Source organism: Populus alba, chromosome 14, assembly GCF_005239225.2.
Source record: "Populus alba chromosome 14, ASM523922v2, whole genome shotgun sequence".
NCBI lineage: Eukaryota > Viridiplantae > Streptophyta > Magnoliopsida > Malpighiales > Salicaceae > Populus > Populus alba.
Genome location: NC_133297.1, coordinates 11,249,888 through 11,264,851, shown reverse-complemented (window position 1 = coordinate 11,264,851; position 14,964 = coordinate 11,249,888). Strand labels below are relative to the sequence as shown.

The following is a 14,964-nucleotide window of genomic DNA, read 5'->3' as shown; positions in this document are numbered from 1 at the left end:
CGGCGTGATTCTTATGAGGTAAAATGTATAAAACCGAAAAACTCAGGGGATGAAAAAGAAAAGAAAAGAAAAGGAATCCAGAGAGAGAGAGAGAGAGAGAGCGTTGGATCGGAGAGATGAAAGGAGTAGGAGGGCCACTGCTATGCATAGGAGATTTATTAAGCGATCTTGCAGAAAAGGAGGAAGAAGAAAAGGATGTTGTCTCCGCAGCAGCTGCAGCTGATCGGTTGTCTCCTCCATCATCAGTTTCTGATTCCAAAAATAACAGTCTTCGATCCTTAGACCTCACCAAACTCTTCGAGGTTCTTCTCTCTCTTCAATTCCCATACAGATAACATAGAAGCTAGGGTTACGTAAAAATTAATTTATTAACATTTTTATTTTATTTTTTTTGTACAGGAAGAGTATGACCGCTTGAATCAAGCACTTGACGGAACTGATCACTCATGGACTGCTCTTACTCTTAAGGTTTGAAAGCTGATCTTATATTAATTAAGGATATATTTTGAGTGATTTTCTAGCGCAGTTTATTATTTAATAGAATTGCAATGGTTTGATACCAATAAATATTGCAGGATTAAAATAAGATTTTCTTTTTTCTTTTCTTTTTTCCGGCTATTATTTCAGTTATGCACTTCCCTAGAAACTGCAAACAAATTGGTTCAATCGACAAACTCAAATGTTGGGTTGCTGTCTGAGAAAGTTGAAGGGCTGGAGAAAATTGTTAGGAGAGGAGACTCAGCTGTAGCAGCAGCCAGGGCCATCCATGTTTCTCTAAACCAAAAGGGAGGACCATTTATTGGCAGTCAGAATGTCTAACTGTCTACAACTCATCTGAATTTACTTGGCAAAGTGAGATTTATCATATTTCTTTTTTCAGGTTCCTATTTTTTGCTTTCTTTGGATACGATGTAGAATTTTCATTTGAATAAAGATGCAGGGTTGATTAATTGAGTTGAATTATCTCTACTTCCTTAATTGCTAATTTATGATGTGATTCTTTTATTTCTTGAATTCTTGCTCCATAGAGACTACTCAGACTAGTAATACGCACAAGCCTTTTTTCTACTTGTCTGATCTTTTGAAAGATAGCGATGTCAGTAACTCAGCATGTGCTTAACTATCACTAACCAAGAACTTTGCAATGATTTAAAACAGTTTTGTGCTGCAAATTCGGCTTTTATTGTTGACATGGATAGTGGCAAAAGGCACTGTTTCACTTCAAAGGAGAAAGATCACATTCTGACTGTGCCACCAAGTCTTTAGGTGTCATCTACTCCCTTTGTTTTGCCTGCCTGGTTCAGATAAAAGATTTGATGAATAAAGGGTGAGCACTGCATTAATTAATATGTTCATTATCCTTCTAGGGTGAGCTAAAACGGCCCAGTGATGAATCTGGAGAAAGAAAAGCTTTTTACATCTCTTCTTTGTATGCTCAGACAATTCAGAATGGCACATGCATAAAAACTGTTATGGCATGCATGTTATGATGGAGATTCCTAAAAATCATTAATCTCTGTCTTGTGGATGATAACCATACTCTATGATTGAGGAGATTGATTTGTTTTTATATATCTCATGCCCAAGTGTTTTCGTGCCTATTGTGTCAATGATTTTCTTTTTGGAAGTCATTATCTTCATATCATTACGAATGCTACGATGGAAATCACCTAGGGAGTCTGATTTCCTTCATTGGGTACACGTGATCTAAGCGAGCAGCCATACCAATTGCACGTAAAGAATTGGGGCAATACAGTTGCTCCATACATGTCTTATATATATATATATATATATATATATATATATATGACCCCATTATCGTTCTCTTTGTAGAAAGATCCCAGGGTTATAATTTTAGTGTTGATTGTAAGATAAATATCGATCCAATTAACTGCGAGAAAGAAATTTTCTGAAACAGAGTGGATGATTGAAAAGGGATCTCATTTCGGTACACAATAATTTGTAGGGGGGCATTTTGACCATTAAAACCAAAAGGAAAAGCTAGCAAGTACTGGTTGATATCAACCGAAACCAAGTCTAAGTTTGGTGCTTGACATACACCAGCAACTTGCCAACCATAACAGCAAGGAAACTGCATGCATATCTTGTTTCCCTTTCTTGATACTATATGTACACGATGAGCGGATTTAGATTGATGATTCTGAATTTCTATTTGATACTAATATAGTGGGATCGATATAAAGTACTTGTTCAATTTTATGAACCTTTAGAGGTGTTATTATTTCAAGACTGATAAAGTAATTAATTTAAGTTCAATGTCATGTTTCATCAGTCAAATTCTAAGACTTTTACTCGTGCTAAGATGATATGGCGTCTAGTTTGCCTTTTTTTTTTCTTATACTAGCATGCTTATGAGAGGAGTCATGGTTTAGATGGTGGATATTCTTGGTTTCTGCTTTTACTCGTGCTAAGATGATATGGCGTGCGTGTGTGTGGCTATATCGGGTCTGGAGGCAAGTTCTTTGTTTCTTCATTTTGATCTTCCAAAAACAAAAGAAGCCATTTAGTATTTGTTTATGGTTCGGGCCTGTTTGGTTTAAAATAGGAAGTTTGGGCTGATATGAAAGATTTGCGTATTTAATTTGGTTTGAGCTTAGGTCTTAGCATGGGTCTTGTTGGCTATAAAGCCCACTCCATGTGGCTGGGCAGAACCTTTTAAGGTTTAAGATCATTTTGGTAAGAATAAAATTTATGGAAGAAAAAATATAATTTTTAGCTAATAGCATATTTGGTAAATTACAAGTATGTGTTTTTTAACTAAAGGTGTATTCGGAAAAAATATCCTAACCTATTTTTCACAACCTCTGTTTTTTTTTTTCTTTTTCTTTTTTGTGTTTTCCCGAACATGCCATAATTTAATTCTAATTATTTTTCAAGTTTTGAAGAGCCATAATGCAATAATTTTGGGTTCTTCATGTTATTTTTTAAATTTTCATATTTAATATTTGAAATCATAAAGCGTTTCATGTATTAAAAAAATCATTTTTTTTGTAAAAAATTAAATATAAAAACAACAAAAAGAATCCTTCTTTAAAAAATAAAAATACAATTATGATTTAAACTACATGTGTCCAAGTTTCTAAATAAAACAATGTTTGCATTTTTAATATAAAAAAATATGAATGGAAAAAATTAATTTACATGATTTTACAAAAATATTTTTTATATTTTGCATGCATCATAAACTTGATCGCAAGGAAATTCAGCTTGAATTTCAAAAATATATATAAAAAAAATTATTTTGGCTAGTTTTAATATAAAAACAAAAAAACAAATTTAGTACATATATAAAAATCAAGTTTGGCCCGATGAATGCACACGTCAGCCTTATGACAACTGTTTTTTAGCTTATGACACTGTACACTCCTTCAATAATTGGCCTAACCAATTGGTCATCATTTTGAATTTGTTTGGTATTGTAGTAGCTGTTGTGATTGTGATTTGAAAAAAATTATTTTATAAAAAATACTTTTAGTTGAGATTGGTTTGAAAAAATAGGTGCTTGGTTAAAATCATAGTTGAAATTGAGGTTGAAGAAAAAGTAGTTTAATGTATCTGGCTAAAAATTCTTTTAAAATTGAGGTTATAAAATAATTTTAATATATATACATACATACATATATATATATATATATATTAATATTGATGGTTTTTAATTTAAATATTGTGGATTTAACTATTGCTATTATATCGTGAAATAAATCATACTTTATATTAAAAAAATTACTTTAACAAAAAATTATTTACAATTCCATTATGTACAAAATTCATTCGACAAGAATTACAAAATTAGGTAAAATATTATCATGAATAAAATTAAGATTACAATACGAGTAAATTTAATTCACCTTAAACTAATTTTTTAAACAAAATTGTTGTTCACGTTCACATGAACAGTGCAAGTAAAATCAATTAACTACTCTGGTTTTTTTTTAAAAAAAAAATTGTTCACATGAACAGTTGATGCATGCCTTCACTGTTCAATGAACAATAGAGCACGGTTCAACATTTTGCTGCGCAGGAAACAGCTCCTAGCTGCTTCCCTTTTTCTTGCGTTTCTAACACATTTGACCTTGGGACCATAAATAGTAACAAGCATTTTTTAATTAACCAAATAACTTGTAAAAAATTTTTTTTTTTTTTAAAAAGCAAAAATACAATTATGATTTAAACTATAAGTGTTCAAGTTTCTAAAAAAAAATCATGTTTGCATTTTTAATATAAAAAAAAAAACGAATGAAAAAATTATTTTGCATGATTTTACATTTTTAAAAAAATATTAAAGAAATATTTTTTGTATTTTGCATGCATCATGAACTTGATCCCAAGTTTATTAAACTTACAGGAAATTTAGCCTAAATTTCAAAAATATATATATAAAAAGTTATTTTGGCTAGTTTGAATATAAAAACAAATTTAATACATAAATAAAAATCTAGTTTTGCCTATGAATGCACACGTCAGCCTTATGACAACTATTTTTTAGCTTATGACACTGTACACTCCTTCAATAATTGGCCTAACCAGTTAAATTGACCATTATTTCCTCTAACGGCAACTTTCTGGATTTGAACCAAATTATTATGCGATCAGTCGTATGCCCTAAACTTTGAATAATAAAAAATTACCTATCAACAAACAACCTGCCCGTCTTGTCTCCAATCTATAATTAAAACCTTCCAATTTGCAAGTATTTTAGCAATAAAGTCGCTCTCTTAGCGCCATAGAAAACTCCCCCGCCGATGCCTACGGTATCCCGCAAAAGCTCATATTTCTTAAAAATCAAATTAGACATAGAATATGGATCGATTCTCTTTTAATAAGACAATTATGTCGCCATCACAGCCTTCTCTCTAGTTTTCTACTACTCTATCATTGTTCTCCACTCTTACTCCTCCTGAATATTTAAATTATGTGTTCTTCTTTTCTTTATTTTTCCTCTGCTACTAAAACTTTTGATTAATGGCATGACGTCTCTGATGAACACCATAAAACCTGCTTGAGCCCCCTAATAAAGAGACAGGAAGACTTGAAACTATCCCTCCACGTGGAAGCTTATTAGACAATTACAGAGAGAGTGTTGTTCGGCTCGAAGAACCTGAATGGATAATATATATAAACAAAAATATAGGTGCGATTGATCAACTGTTATTTGGAGCTGTTAAGTTCTGCAAATGCAGCTAGATGGTTAAAGTTACGATGAAGTGCAAATGTTTCTTTGTATCTCAAGAAGAAGGAAAGGTATGTAGGGTTAGTTTGCTAGACTCCAAAGCGAAGTGCTTCTGGCTCATGTTTTGCCTATACATGCCTCATAACGTTAACGCAAATACAAAAATGAACCTCTCGCAGATCTTAATTATTGCTGCACACACGTATATAACTACAAAACTTAAAAGATAGTAAAATTGAACTTGATTCTTTCAAAATCAATAAAATAAAACTGAGTTTATAAGAAGAATAAGATGAATTGTTTTCTTGATTTTATATGAATAAGTGTTCAATTGGTTCTGAGTTTTTTAGAAACTTGTTGATAGGTTACCCTTTACCCTGCTATGTTTAATTTTCTATATATTTTAAGATATTTGATTTTTTTTATTGTTTAGTTTGCTCTTGCTTTATTTATTATATTATACTACTATTTATTATTTGACTAGAATTATTAATACATAGTCAATTAAGAAAGTTTACTTGGAATTTTACTATTTTATAATCCAAATTTACATTATTTTTCGATGACATGTAAAAATTTTGTCAACCCTCACCAGAAGCTTTACCTGTTCAACAATATTGAGGACGGCAGGTTGTCAGTGAAAAAGATTTAAAAAAAAATGGAGAAGAAGAGATAAAATAATAACTGAAACAATGCTAGCCCTGGAGATGTCACTGTTCAGGGCCATAATCGATATATATATAAATATATTGTGCCAAAATACACGAAACCAAGCTGTGAAGTTAAGGCATTAATATACCTTTTTATCGTTAGCCTCGGATATAGACTAATTGGTTTTTTCCGGCGCTGATAACATCCCTTGATCATCTTAAAGAGTTTTCAAGCTTTTATTATGATTGTGTTTGATATTAGGATAGGAGTTTATTTTTAAAATATATTAAAATAATATTTTTTATTTTAAAAAATTTATTTTTTATATCAGAAACATACAAAAATAAAAAATATATTTAAAAAATTAATTTAAAATAAAAAAATAATATTTTTTTATATGGTCGAGCATGATTAGCAAATACAGCGTAATGCATAATGATGGGATAGGAAAAGATATTGGTCCTTGTATATATATATATATATACTGGTTTATTAAATCATCATCATGTTCTGGAGGTCAGACAAATTTTTTAAAATATAAGAAGATATTAAGGAGTTAAGAAGTTTTTAACTGTTTTATTCAACTTGATTTAATTGTTTAATTTTGAAATTTTACAATTTAACTATTTATCTAACTCAAATTTCAAACTAAATTGAGTTAAATTGAGTAGAAGTTGATTGATTTCATAGATCCAAATGCAATTTTAATAATTGATAAAAATATAGCTTATCTTTTGATAAAATTTCAAGATAATAATTTTTTTAACAAAAACCATTAGGACAATGATATATCGGATCAATCTTAGTCTTGTAACGAACCGTGTCAGGAACTCCATTATTGAGTCTACTAATTTGTTTTTTATAAAAGTATTATAAAGATATATGGTAATGAAATTAAGCACCAACCTAAAAATAAAAAAAAAAAATTGAGTCAGTGATAGCCCTCTAAAAAGGCAAAAAAAAAAATTCATGTCATTTATTCCCCCAACAAATTAAATATTGAATGATAAAATCAAGAAAAAAATGTTAAAAATAATTAATGAGTAAAACACCAACTTAATATCATAGTTATCAAACTCGACATGTTGACCCGATAAACCTAGGAAATTCTTTTAAAAAAATTAAGGTTTTAATTTTTCATGTTAAAAATTTAAGAAACAATTCATGTAGATATAGTTTATACATGTTGTAAATAAATAAACTTTAAAAAATTATTTTAAAAGATTTTTTATCTCATATTGAAAATATATTATCTTCTCCTTTTAAGTTTAAGTATTTAAACCAAAACGATTTTATATTAAAAAAACGCAACTTTCTTATTGTTAACATATAATACATAGACTAATGAGTTTGCAATTCCATATTTAAATCAATAAGTTGCACATACTAAGATAGGCCCTAGTGCACCTAACCTATTTTTTTTTTTTATTTAAGCTGACGATGAGGCATTTTCCCATCTTTAAAGAAAAAAAAATTATCACACAACGTGTTGTCTAAACTGGCAAAGGATGCGTCATTTTTGGTTTGACATAAGTCACTTTAGGTGATCGGAAATGTCAAACCTTTGATTTTTTAGCTCAAAAAATTATTTTTGACCCAAAAACACTTTAAATATCTCAATAAACCAATATGTGAGCTTAAACTAGCAAAAGAAGGTTTAAAGGTAAAAAAGAAAATCAAACCCAAAAAACTTCTTAAGATCAAACTTACCATCTCTTGCAAGGATTAAGTCCAAACAACATTTTTATCATAATTTTTTTATCAAATAAAATTTATTAACATCAAAATCAATTATTATTTTTAATTAAAATCGATAATAACCAATGATTTTCTTCTTTTTAAATTGAAACACGACAGCTTTTTTTTTTAATTTAAAAATTGAAAAATAAAAAAATAAAATGTTGGATCAAAATGAAGTATCAAAACTAAAATGAATTGAAAAGTTTTAATTAGAAAGTACGGAAACCAAACTCAACTTTTCACGCTAACTTTCAAAACACCACCCATTTTCCATATATATCTTTTTTACTTTAATCTCAAGTCTTTTAATCTCATCTTTCTTCAACAGATTACAAGCAAATGACCACTAATTTTGCAACTCGAGGATAAAAAAAAAAAAAAAAAAACTGCAATCTACAGTAAATTACAAGAGAATGCACACTATTTTTAAGCACACTAAAAACACCATATGGTTTAGTTTCTTTGTTATGGCAAATAAACCAAACTTGAGGGAGTGATGAACATAATGGGTTGAGCTGGCAAATAATGACATGACAAAATGATGACGTGGTCCCAGAAGAGTGCCTCGTCAAACTCGAAGTGTCTTTAGGGCAAACTGAATCGTAACTGCCACTCTGGGGCCTGGATTATGTATATGAGGTTGAAACCTGAGCTTTCATTTTGAACGCTCAGAACATACGGGTCAGTCTCAGTCATTTGAGGGTAGGCCGCTAAGAGCGAGAGATTTTGCTCTCATACCCCTCATTTGTTCCATTATTAATATGCTTACGTGATTTTCTTCATTCATCTCACTTTTAACCGTCTGTCCATTTATTACAGTTTACAACAACTTGCTAGGACAGCTAAAATTAGGAGATTAGTTTTCATCTGTGCCTGTCCCATTTGTTTGGACAAGTTGCTTGGTTTTGAATGCGATTGGAGATCGTTGCCTCGAAAATAAGGTTGTGCGTATCTATTATCTAGTCCAGATAATATTGGTCCAAAATTGAAGTTTTTTCAAATTTAAAACATTTTAAAAGGTAAGAAAAAAGAAAATGATAATAACCTAGAAAATAACTCTAGAGCCCACTTATTAAGGTTACATGTACATGCAAAAAAAAAAATATATATCTGTTATGACAATATATCAAAATCCATGATATACAAATAAAAGTTTATTTAATAACTAAGATAATAGTTAATCAATATATTTATTTCATTAAACTTCTTTTCAAACTAAGAAACTCCGGGCTTGCAATAAAAAAATTTAATACCTGCAAAAATAGTTTCAATCGAGGGGATTCAAAGACCCTTCGATAATAAAGTTAGTATTTTTATGAAAAATAATTAAATCACTTTAAAAAAAACTCTTAAATTCCAGTAACATGGATATTACTTTTGAGTTTTAAATTTATTAATGTTTTGAAATCTAAATATTTTTTATTTTAAAAGATAAAAAGTCACAAACCTTTATTTTGAAGATTTTATGGTGTATTTATAGCTAGATTTTATTTTTTTTGAAACAAAAGAGGATGAAATGTAATTTTATATTTGTGATATTTTGAGTTGTATTATAAGTTGTATTCTACTTTTTTTTATCTAGTTAAAAAATAATGATATGGCTAGTCATAAAAAACTTTAACACATTTAAAGGTCTTTAGTAAAGTATAAATTTACTTAATTAAATCTATTTATTAAAAAATAATTTCTATATAATTTTATATAAAAATTTATAGTGCGAGAATCAATTATCTCTTGGATCTAGCTATTGTTATTGGGCTTGAAACTCAGTATATTGTCAAATTCAATCGTGTGAATCCGGTGTTTTCAAGGTTTTGCATATTGCGAAAGCCTAGAAAGCCAACTGCCAAGTCTGACTAAGATTAGACCTGCACTCCTTCATTGAAATATTTATATGCTTATCTTCTTAAAATTTATACTTGTTAGTAAAAATATACTGTAAAAAAATTGTTAGTCACCTTCTGAAAGTAAACTTCAAATAAATGTTTTTTATTTTCTTCCTCGTGCGTAGCAAAAGTTTTCTCCCAAGAAATGATTTTAGGCTGTCAAAATAAATAAATAAGTCCTGGTTAATTTACTCGTATGAAAGTCATGATATCATCATATTTCGAGACGCAACTAATCGGGAGTGCCTTGTAGGAACAATTAATTAGTGTGGTTGCAAAATAAAAAGAAAAAAGAAAATCTATCGAGCCATTAAGGATGAATATCGTATAATGCAAGGGCATCAGTGCAAAGTTCCACTTTCATTATTGAACAGTACTGCCTGATAAGACCCCAGAAATGTGTATATAAGACCAAACTAGCATAGAATCAACAGCCCAAGCATGGCCAATAATCTTAATTGAAGCTTTGAAGACAACCCTCACTGTCTCTTGTTTCAGCTCTTTCTCCTATCCAAAACCCCTTTTAAAATTAACACCCCAAGTTGATAGTTGATACGCAATAACTCGTAAGTTCAGCTCAACCATGGCCATGGCTATAGACGGAACCAAATTTGAGCTTGACTTTTCCGGCTATAGCAGCACAACCACCACAGCCACCACAACCCCCACCATTTCCACCGAAAATGACCATTACCATGGCTGCAATTGGAACGACTGGTCTCCGATGGTCGACTGGGAGGCCTTATCTGGCCCCCACGATGACTTTCAAGACCTCATCGATTCCATGATGGATGATGGGGCATTAATGAATCAAAGTAGTCGCTTGACACCAGACACGAGTAACTCCATGTCCACAAGCGACACTGTGTTTGTCGATGAAGAAACAAGCTACAGCAACGATTTCAAGGGCTTGCGGTTAGTTCATCTATTGGTAGCTGCGGCTGAGGCACTTACTGGTCTAAACAAGAGCGGTGATCTGGCTCGGGTGATATTGGTTCGGCTCAAGGAGTTGGTGTCCCCAAATGATGGAACCAACATGGAAAGATTAGCTGCTTATTTCACTGATGCCTTGCAAGGTTTACTAGAAGGCACTGGTGGTATTCACAGTCATAAACATCATTCGGTAACCAACAATGGGCCTTATCATCATCACCATCGCGACGATCCTCAACAACATCACCATCAAAATGATGCTCTTGCAGCCTTTCAGCTATTGCAAGACATGTCGCCTTATGTCAAGTTTGGGCATTTCACTGCCAATCAGGCAATTTTGGAAGCTGTAGCTGATGATAGGAGGATTCATATTGTGGATTATGATATCATGGAGGGGATCCAATGGGCTTCTTTGATGCAAGCTTTAGTTTCCAGGAAGGATGGCCCACCAACCCCACACCTTAGGATCACAGCTTTGTCAAGGGGTGGCAGTAGTCGGAGGTCTATTGGGACCGTCCAAGAAACGGGACGTCGTTTAGTGGCCTTTGCTGCATCAATCGGTCAACCCTTTTCTTTCCATCAGTGCAGGTTAGACTCCGATGAAACATTTAGACCATCTGCTTTGAAGTCAGCTAGAGGGGAGGCATTGGTTATGAATTGTATGTTACACCTTCCTCATTTTAGTTACCGGGAACCCGATTCTGTTGCTTCGTTTTTATCCGGAGCCAAGACATTGAACCCGAGATTAATAACCATGGTGGAGGAGGAGGTGGGGCCCATTGGGGATGGAGGGTTTGTGGGTCGGTTCATGGACTCATTGCACCACTACTCTGCCTTTTATGATTCGATGGAGGCGGGTTTTCCGATGCAGGGTCGGGCTCGGGCTTTAGTTGAAAGAGTGATTTTGGGGCCCAGGATTTCCGGGTCATTGGCTCGGATCTACAGGGCACGTGGAGAGGAGGTTTGCCCATGGGGGGAGTGGTTGGCTGCGGGGGGATTTCAGCCAGTTAAAGTAAGCTTTGCCAATCATTGTCAAGCAAAGCTCTTGCTGGGAGTTTTTAATGATGGGTACAGGGTGGAGGAATTGGCTAGCAACAGGCTCGTCCTTGGTTGGAAATCTAGACGTTTACTATCAGCCTCTATTTGGACCTCGCCTTCTGAACCTGGTTTGTAAGGCTCCGTTTGTTTGCAGTAAAGAAAATTTTTTTTTGGAAATAAATTTTTTTTGGAAAATAAATTCCGGGGAAAGTGAATTTTTCGATGTTTGATAGTGTTATGGAAAATAAACTGGAAAACATTTTCCAGTGTTTGGTTGTATTATGGAAAATGAACTGGAAAATAATTTATTAATGAAATTAATTTTTTTTTCAAATTTATCTAATATATATAAAATATTTAATCACTTACAATAAAAAAAAAAAATCTAAAATGTATAATGATGAATTTTTTTTATTATTATATCCTATATTCATACAATTAAGGGTTTAATTGGAGAATTGATAAGTTTTGAGACTTAATTAAGCTTGAAATTAATTTAATTAATACCAATTAAGGGTTTAATTGGAGAATCGATAATTTTTTAGACTTAATTGGACTTGGATTTAATTAAATTAATTAAAGCATGGACTTAATTGAAGAACTATTAAAGTTTGGGGTCAAAATTGCACAATTAAAATCCAAGGACTACATTGCAATTTTCGTGCAAATGCAGGGGGCCAATTACAGTTTAAACCAGGAGCTTAATTACAAAACTGTTAAAACTTCAAGGGGCAAACTGAAAATAACCATTAAACACCAAAAACGGTGTCGTTTCTATACACTGTTCATCTTCCTCGACCGTTCAACCGCTCGCCACCACCATTACACCTGCAATCAATGGATGAAACGACATTGTTCTCTGGCTATAAAAGCCAGAGAACGAAAGACCACAGAAGAGGATCATAGAAACGAAAGGGTGGGGGAGGAGAAAATAAATGGGCTTTTCGTTTCTCTGTCTCTTCTCAAGGAAATAGAGGAGGTGAAGAAAAAAGGCAACGAAGGAGAGGAGAGCATAACCGAAAGAGAGGGAGAGGCTAAACCCAGACACAAAAAAACAGTGAAACGGGGAGGGAGGAGAAAATAAACTGACTCTCGTTTCTTTGTTTCTTCTCAGGGAAACAGAGAAGATTAAAGAAAAAAAAGCAACAAACAGAGGGAGGGAGATTATACAGAGGAGAGAGCAAACTTTGGGCAGCCACTGCACCTTCATCATCGTCTTCTTTCAGGCCAGTGTTAGCTGCGACTCCGAAGGCAAAAAAAAGAAAATGAACGGAGTATTTGGTTTTGATGAAATAAAAGAGAAAAAGAGACTGTAGTATTTGGGCAAATGAACGGAAAAAAAAAAAAGTGTTTTCCTTTCTTTAACAGAAGGAAAACACTTTCCTTTCATAATGTTGTATTTTTAAGTTTGACTGAATTTAGATTTCGTTGCCGGCTTTTTCAAATGATTACCAAACATGGGAAAACAAGGAAAGTGAATTCCAGGAATTCACTTTCCTGCAAACAAACAAGGCATACATTTCTTTCTTTTTTCTTATTGTTATTTGCTCTTTTGCTCCTCGATTTTCGGTTTCTTTTTTCGCCTAAGCTCCTGGCTGTCCTTTTTTGTGCCTTCTCAACGAAATTGAATTTGAAAGAGTATTGAGAAAAAGCTATAAAAAAATTTCAACTGTTTTATTTAAACTTATTTAATGTATTAATTTTGAAAATAGTATTAATTTGTTTAATTCAAGTTTTAAATTCAATTATGTAGAAATTAATATGAATTAAATTGATTAATTTTATGGATTCAAATATAATCTTAATAATTGATAAAAATATAACTTAACTTTTAATAAAATTTTAAAATGATGACTTTCTTAACAAAAAACTTATTGAAACAATGATATACTTGTATTGATCTCAGTTTCCCAGCAAATTGTGTTATGAATTTCACTGAGCTTACTAATTTATTTTTTATAAAATATTTTGTTAATTATATAGCAAAAATATATGGTAATAAAATTGAACACCAACCTAAAAATTAAAAAAAAATAATAAAAAACTATAAAATAAATCATGTAGTTTATTTCTCAACCAATTCAATATTGAAAGATAAAAATAAAAAATAAAAAACCGTTAAAAAAATTAACAAATAAAACATCAACTTAATATTATAATTATTAGATGTGACCGATTGGTCTGATAAAATCAGGAATTTTTTTTTAAAAAAGGGTAGGGGTTAAAAAACCAAAAAAATTTAATTTTACAAAATCACTTTTCAACTGCAAAAATAAAAGGAAGAGGGTAGGAATTGCCTAACATGTCCTAGTTTCCTGGACTGTACATAAAATGTGGTACTAAAACATATGAAACACAGAAAGCATGGAGACATTAGTTGCGTTTAGTTTATGTAGGCAAGCACTCAAAGTCTGGCCTAAAATTTCTTAACAGATGGAGGTATGTTTCTGTGTCAGAGTCGGATCATATTGATATCGTCAGGTTTTCCAACTCCGGCAAGGGAAATTAATTAATTGGCTCGACGAACATAAGAACATGTACTGCGTCAGCATTCAGCACATAAAAATATATTTTAAAGAATGGAATCTCGCGGTCCTTATGATAGACAATGAATCTCATCTCTTACTGGGTACATACGGGTGAATCTCGTGGCCCTAGTTAATAACAAAAGTTGAAAAACGCTATATAATATTTATATGATAAAAAAGAGAGGAAGAACTGGCTGCATTCATTTTAATGGCTATCCCTCTGAATATCTGCTTATTATTAAAGATTGGAGCAGTTGTATGGTGCTTTGACTTCGATTATGAATGTTTAATACCCGTGCTTTCATCACCATCAATTGGTCCCTTGACGGTGACGAGCAGCTTGCTTTGAGCTATTCTAATAATTTAATGGCAAAATAAGTCCTTCATCCCTTTCCCCCTAAAAAACCTCAGGTTCAAACCTTTATATATTGATCTAATTTGTCTAATAATTAAGATATTATTATATTTTTATAAAGATAAAAATACAAATTTTAATTTTTAAAAAATATACTTATTGAGAGGGACAGACAGACACAAGCCCTGAACAAGATTAGTCTTGCATTTTAAAAAGATATGGGATACCCAGATAAAAACCTATATATATATATATATATATATATATAAAGAGAGAGAGAGCATCATGTTTCTCTTTTCCGCGTAAATTCGTGATAGATTATTTTTATTGCAACCATTGGCAATGTCTATCATTTTGACTTTTCGTTTAATCATGTTTCTTTTTTCCGTGTAAATTCGTGATAGATCATTTTTATTGCAACTATTGGTAATATCTATCATTTTGACTTTTCGTTTATGTTTAACTTTCTGGTATAATTGTATTTAAAAAAATATATATATTTTTTTAGTTTTAAAATATATTATTTTATATTTTTAAATTGTTTTGATATGTTATATAATAATAAATTTTATAATATTTTATTTTTTATATATATATTGATATAACAAATATTATTTTAATAATTTTAAGATATATTTGTAA

At 31.5% G+C, this 14,964-nt stretch overlaps 2 protein-coding genes across 3 annotated transcripts; both read left to right on the top strand.

Moving 5' to 3' along the window:
- Nucleotides 1–29: 29 nt before the first annotated feature.
- On the top strand, nt 30–1,572 carry LOC118041768 (uncharacterized). 2 transcript variants are annotated; one of them, XM_035049256.2, is made up of 4 exons: nt 30–302; nt 400–468; nt 628–852; nt 1,159–1,572. In XM_035049256.2, exons 1-3 carry the CDS (start codon nt 117–119, stop codon nt 817–819), a joined length of 447 nt encoding a protein of 148 aa, XP_034905147.1. In that variant the 5' UTR covers nt 30–116; the 3' UTR covers nt 820–852; nt 1,159–1,572. The 2 variants fall into 2 exon arrangements, with proteins under 2 accessions (XP_034905147.1, XP_034905146.1); XM_035049255.2 differs by lacking the exon at nt 1,159–1,572 and having other exon boundaries at nt 32–302; nt 628–950.
- An 8,256-nt stretch (nt 1,573–9,828) lies between these two features.
- On the top strand, nt 9,829–11,582 carry LOC118041770 (protein NODULATION SIGNALING PATHWAY 2). The gene has a single exon (XM_035049259.2). The coding sequence runs from the start codon at nt 10,052–10,054 to the stop codon at nt 11,573–11,575; it is 1,524 nt and encodes a 507-aa protein (XP_034905150.1). The 5' UTR covers nt 9,829–10,051; the 3' UTR covers nt 11,576–11,582.
- The last annotated feature ends 3,382 nt before the right edge of the window (nt 11,583–14,964 follow it).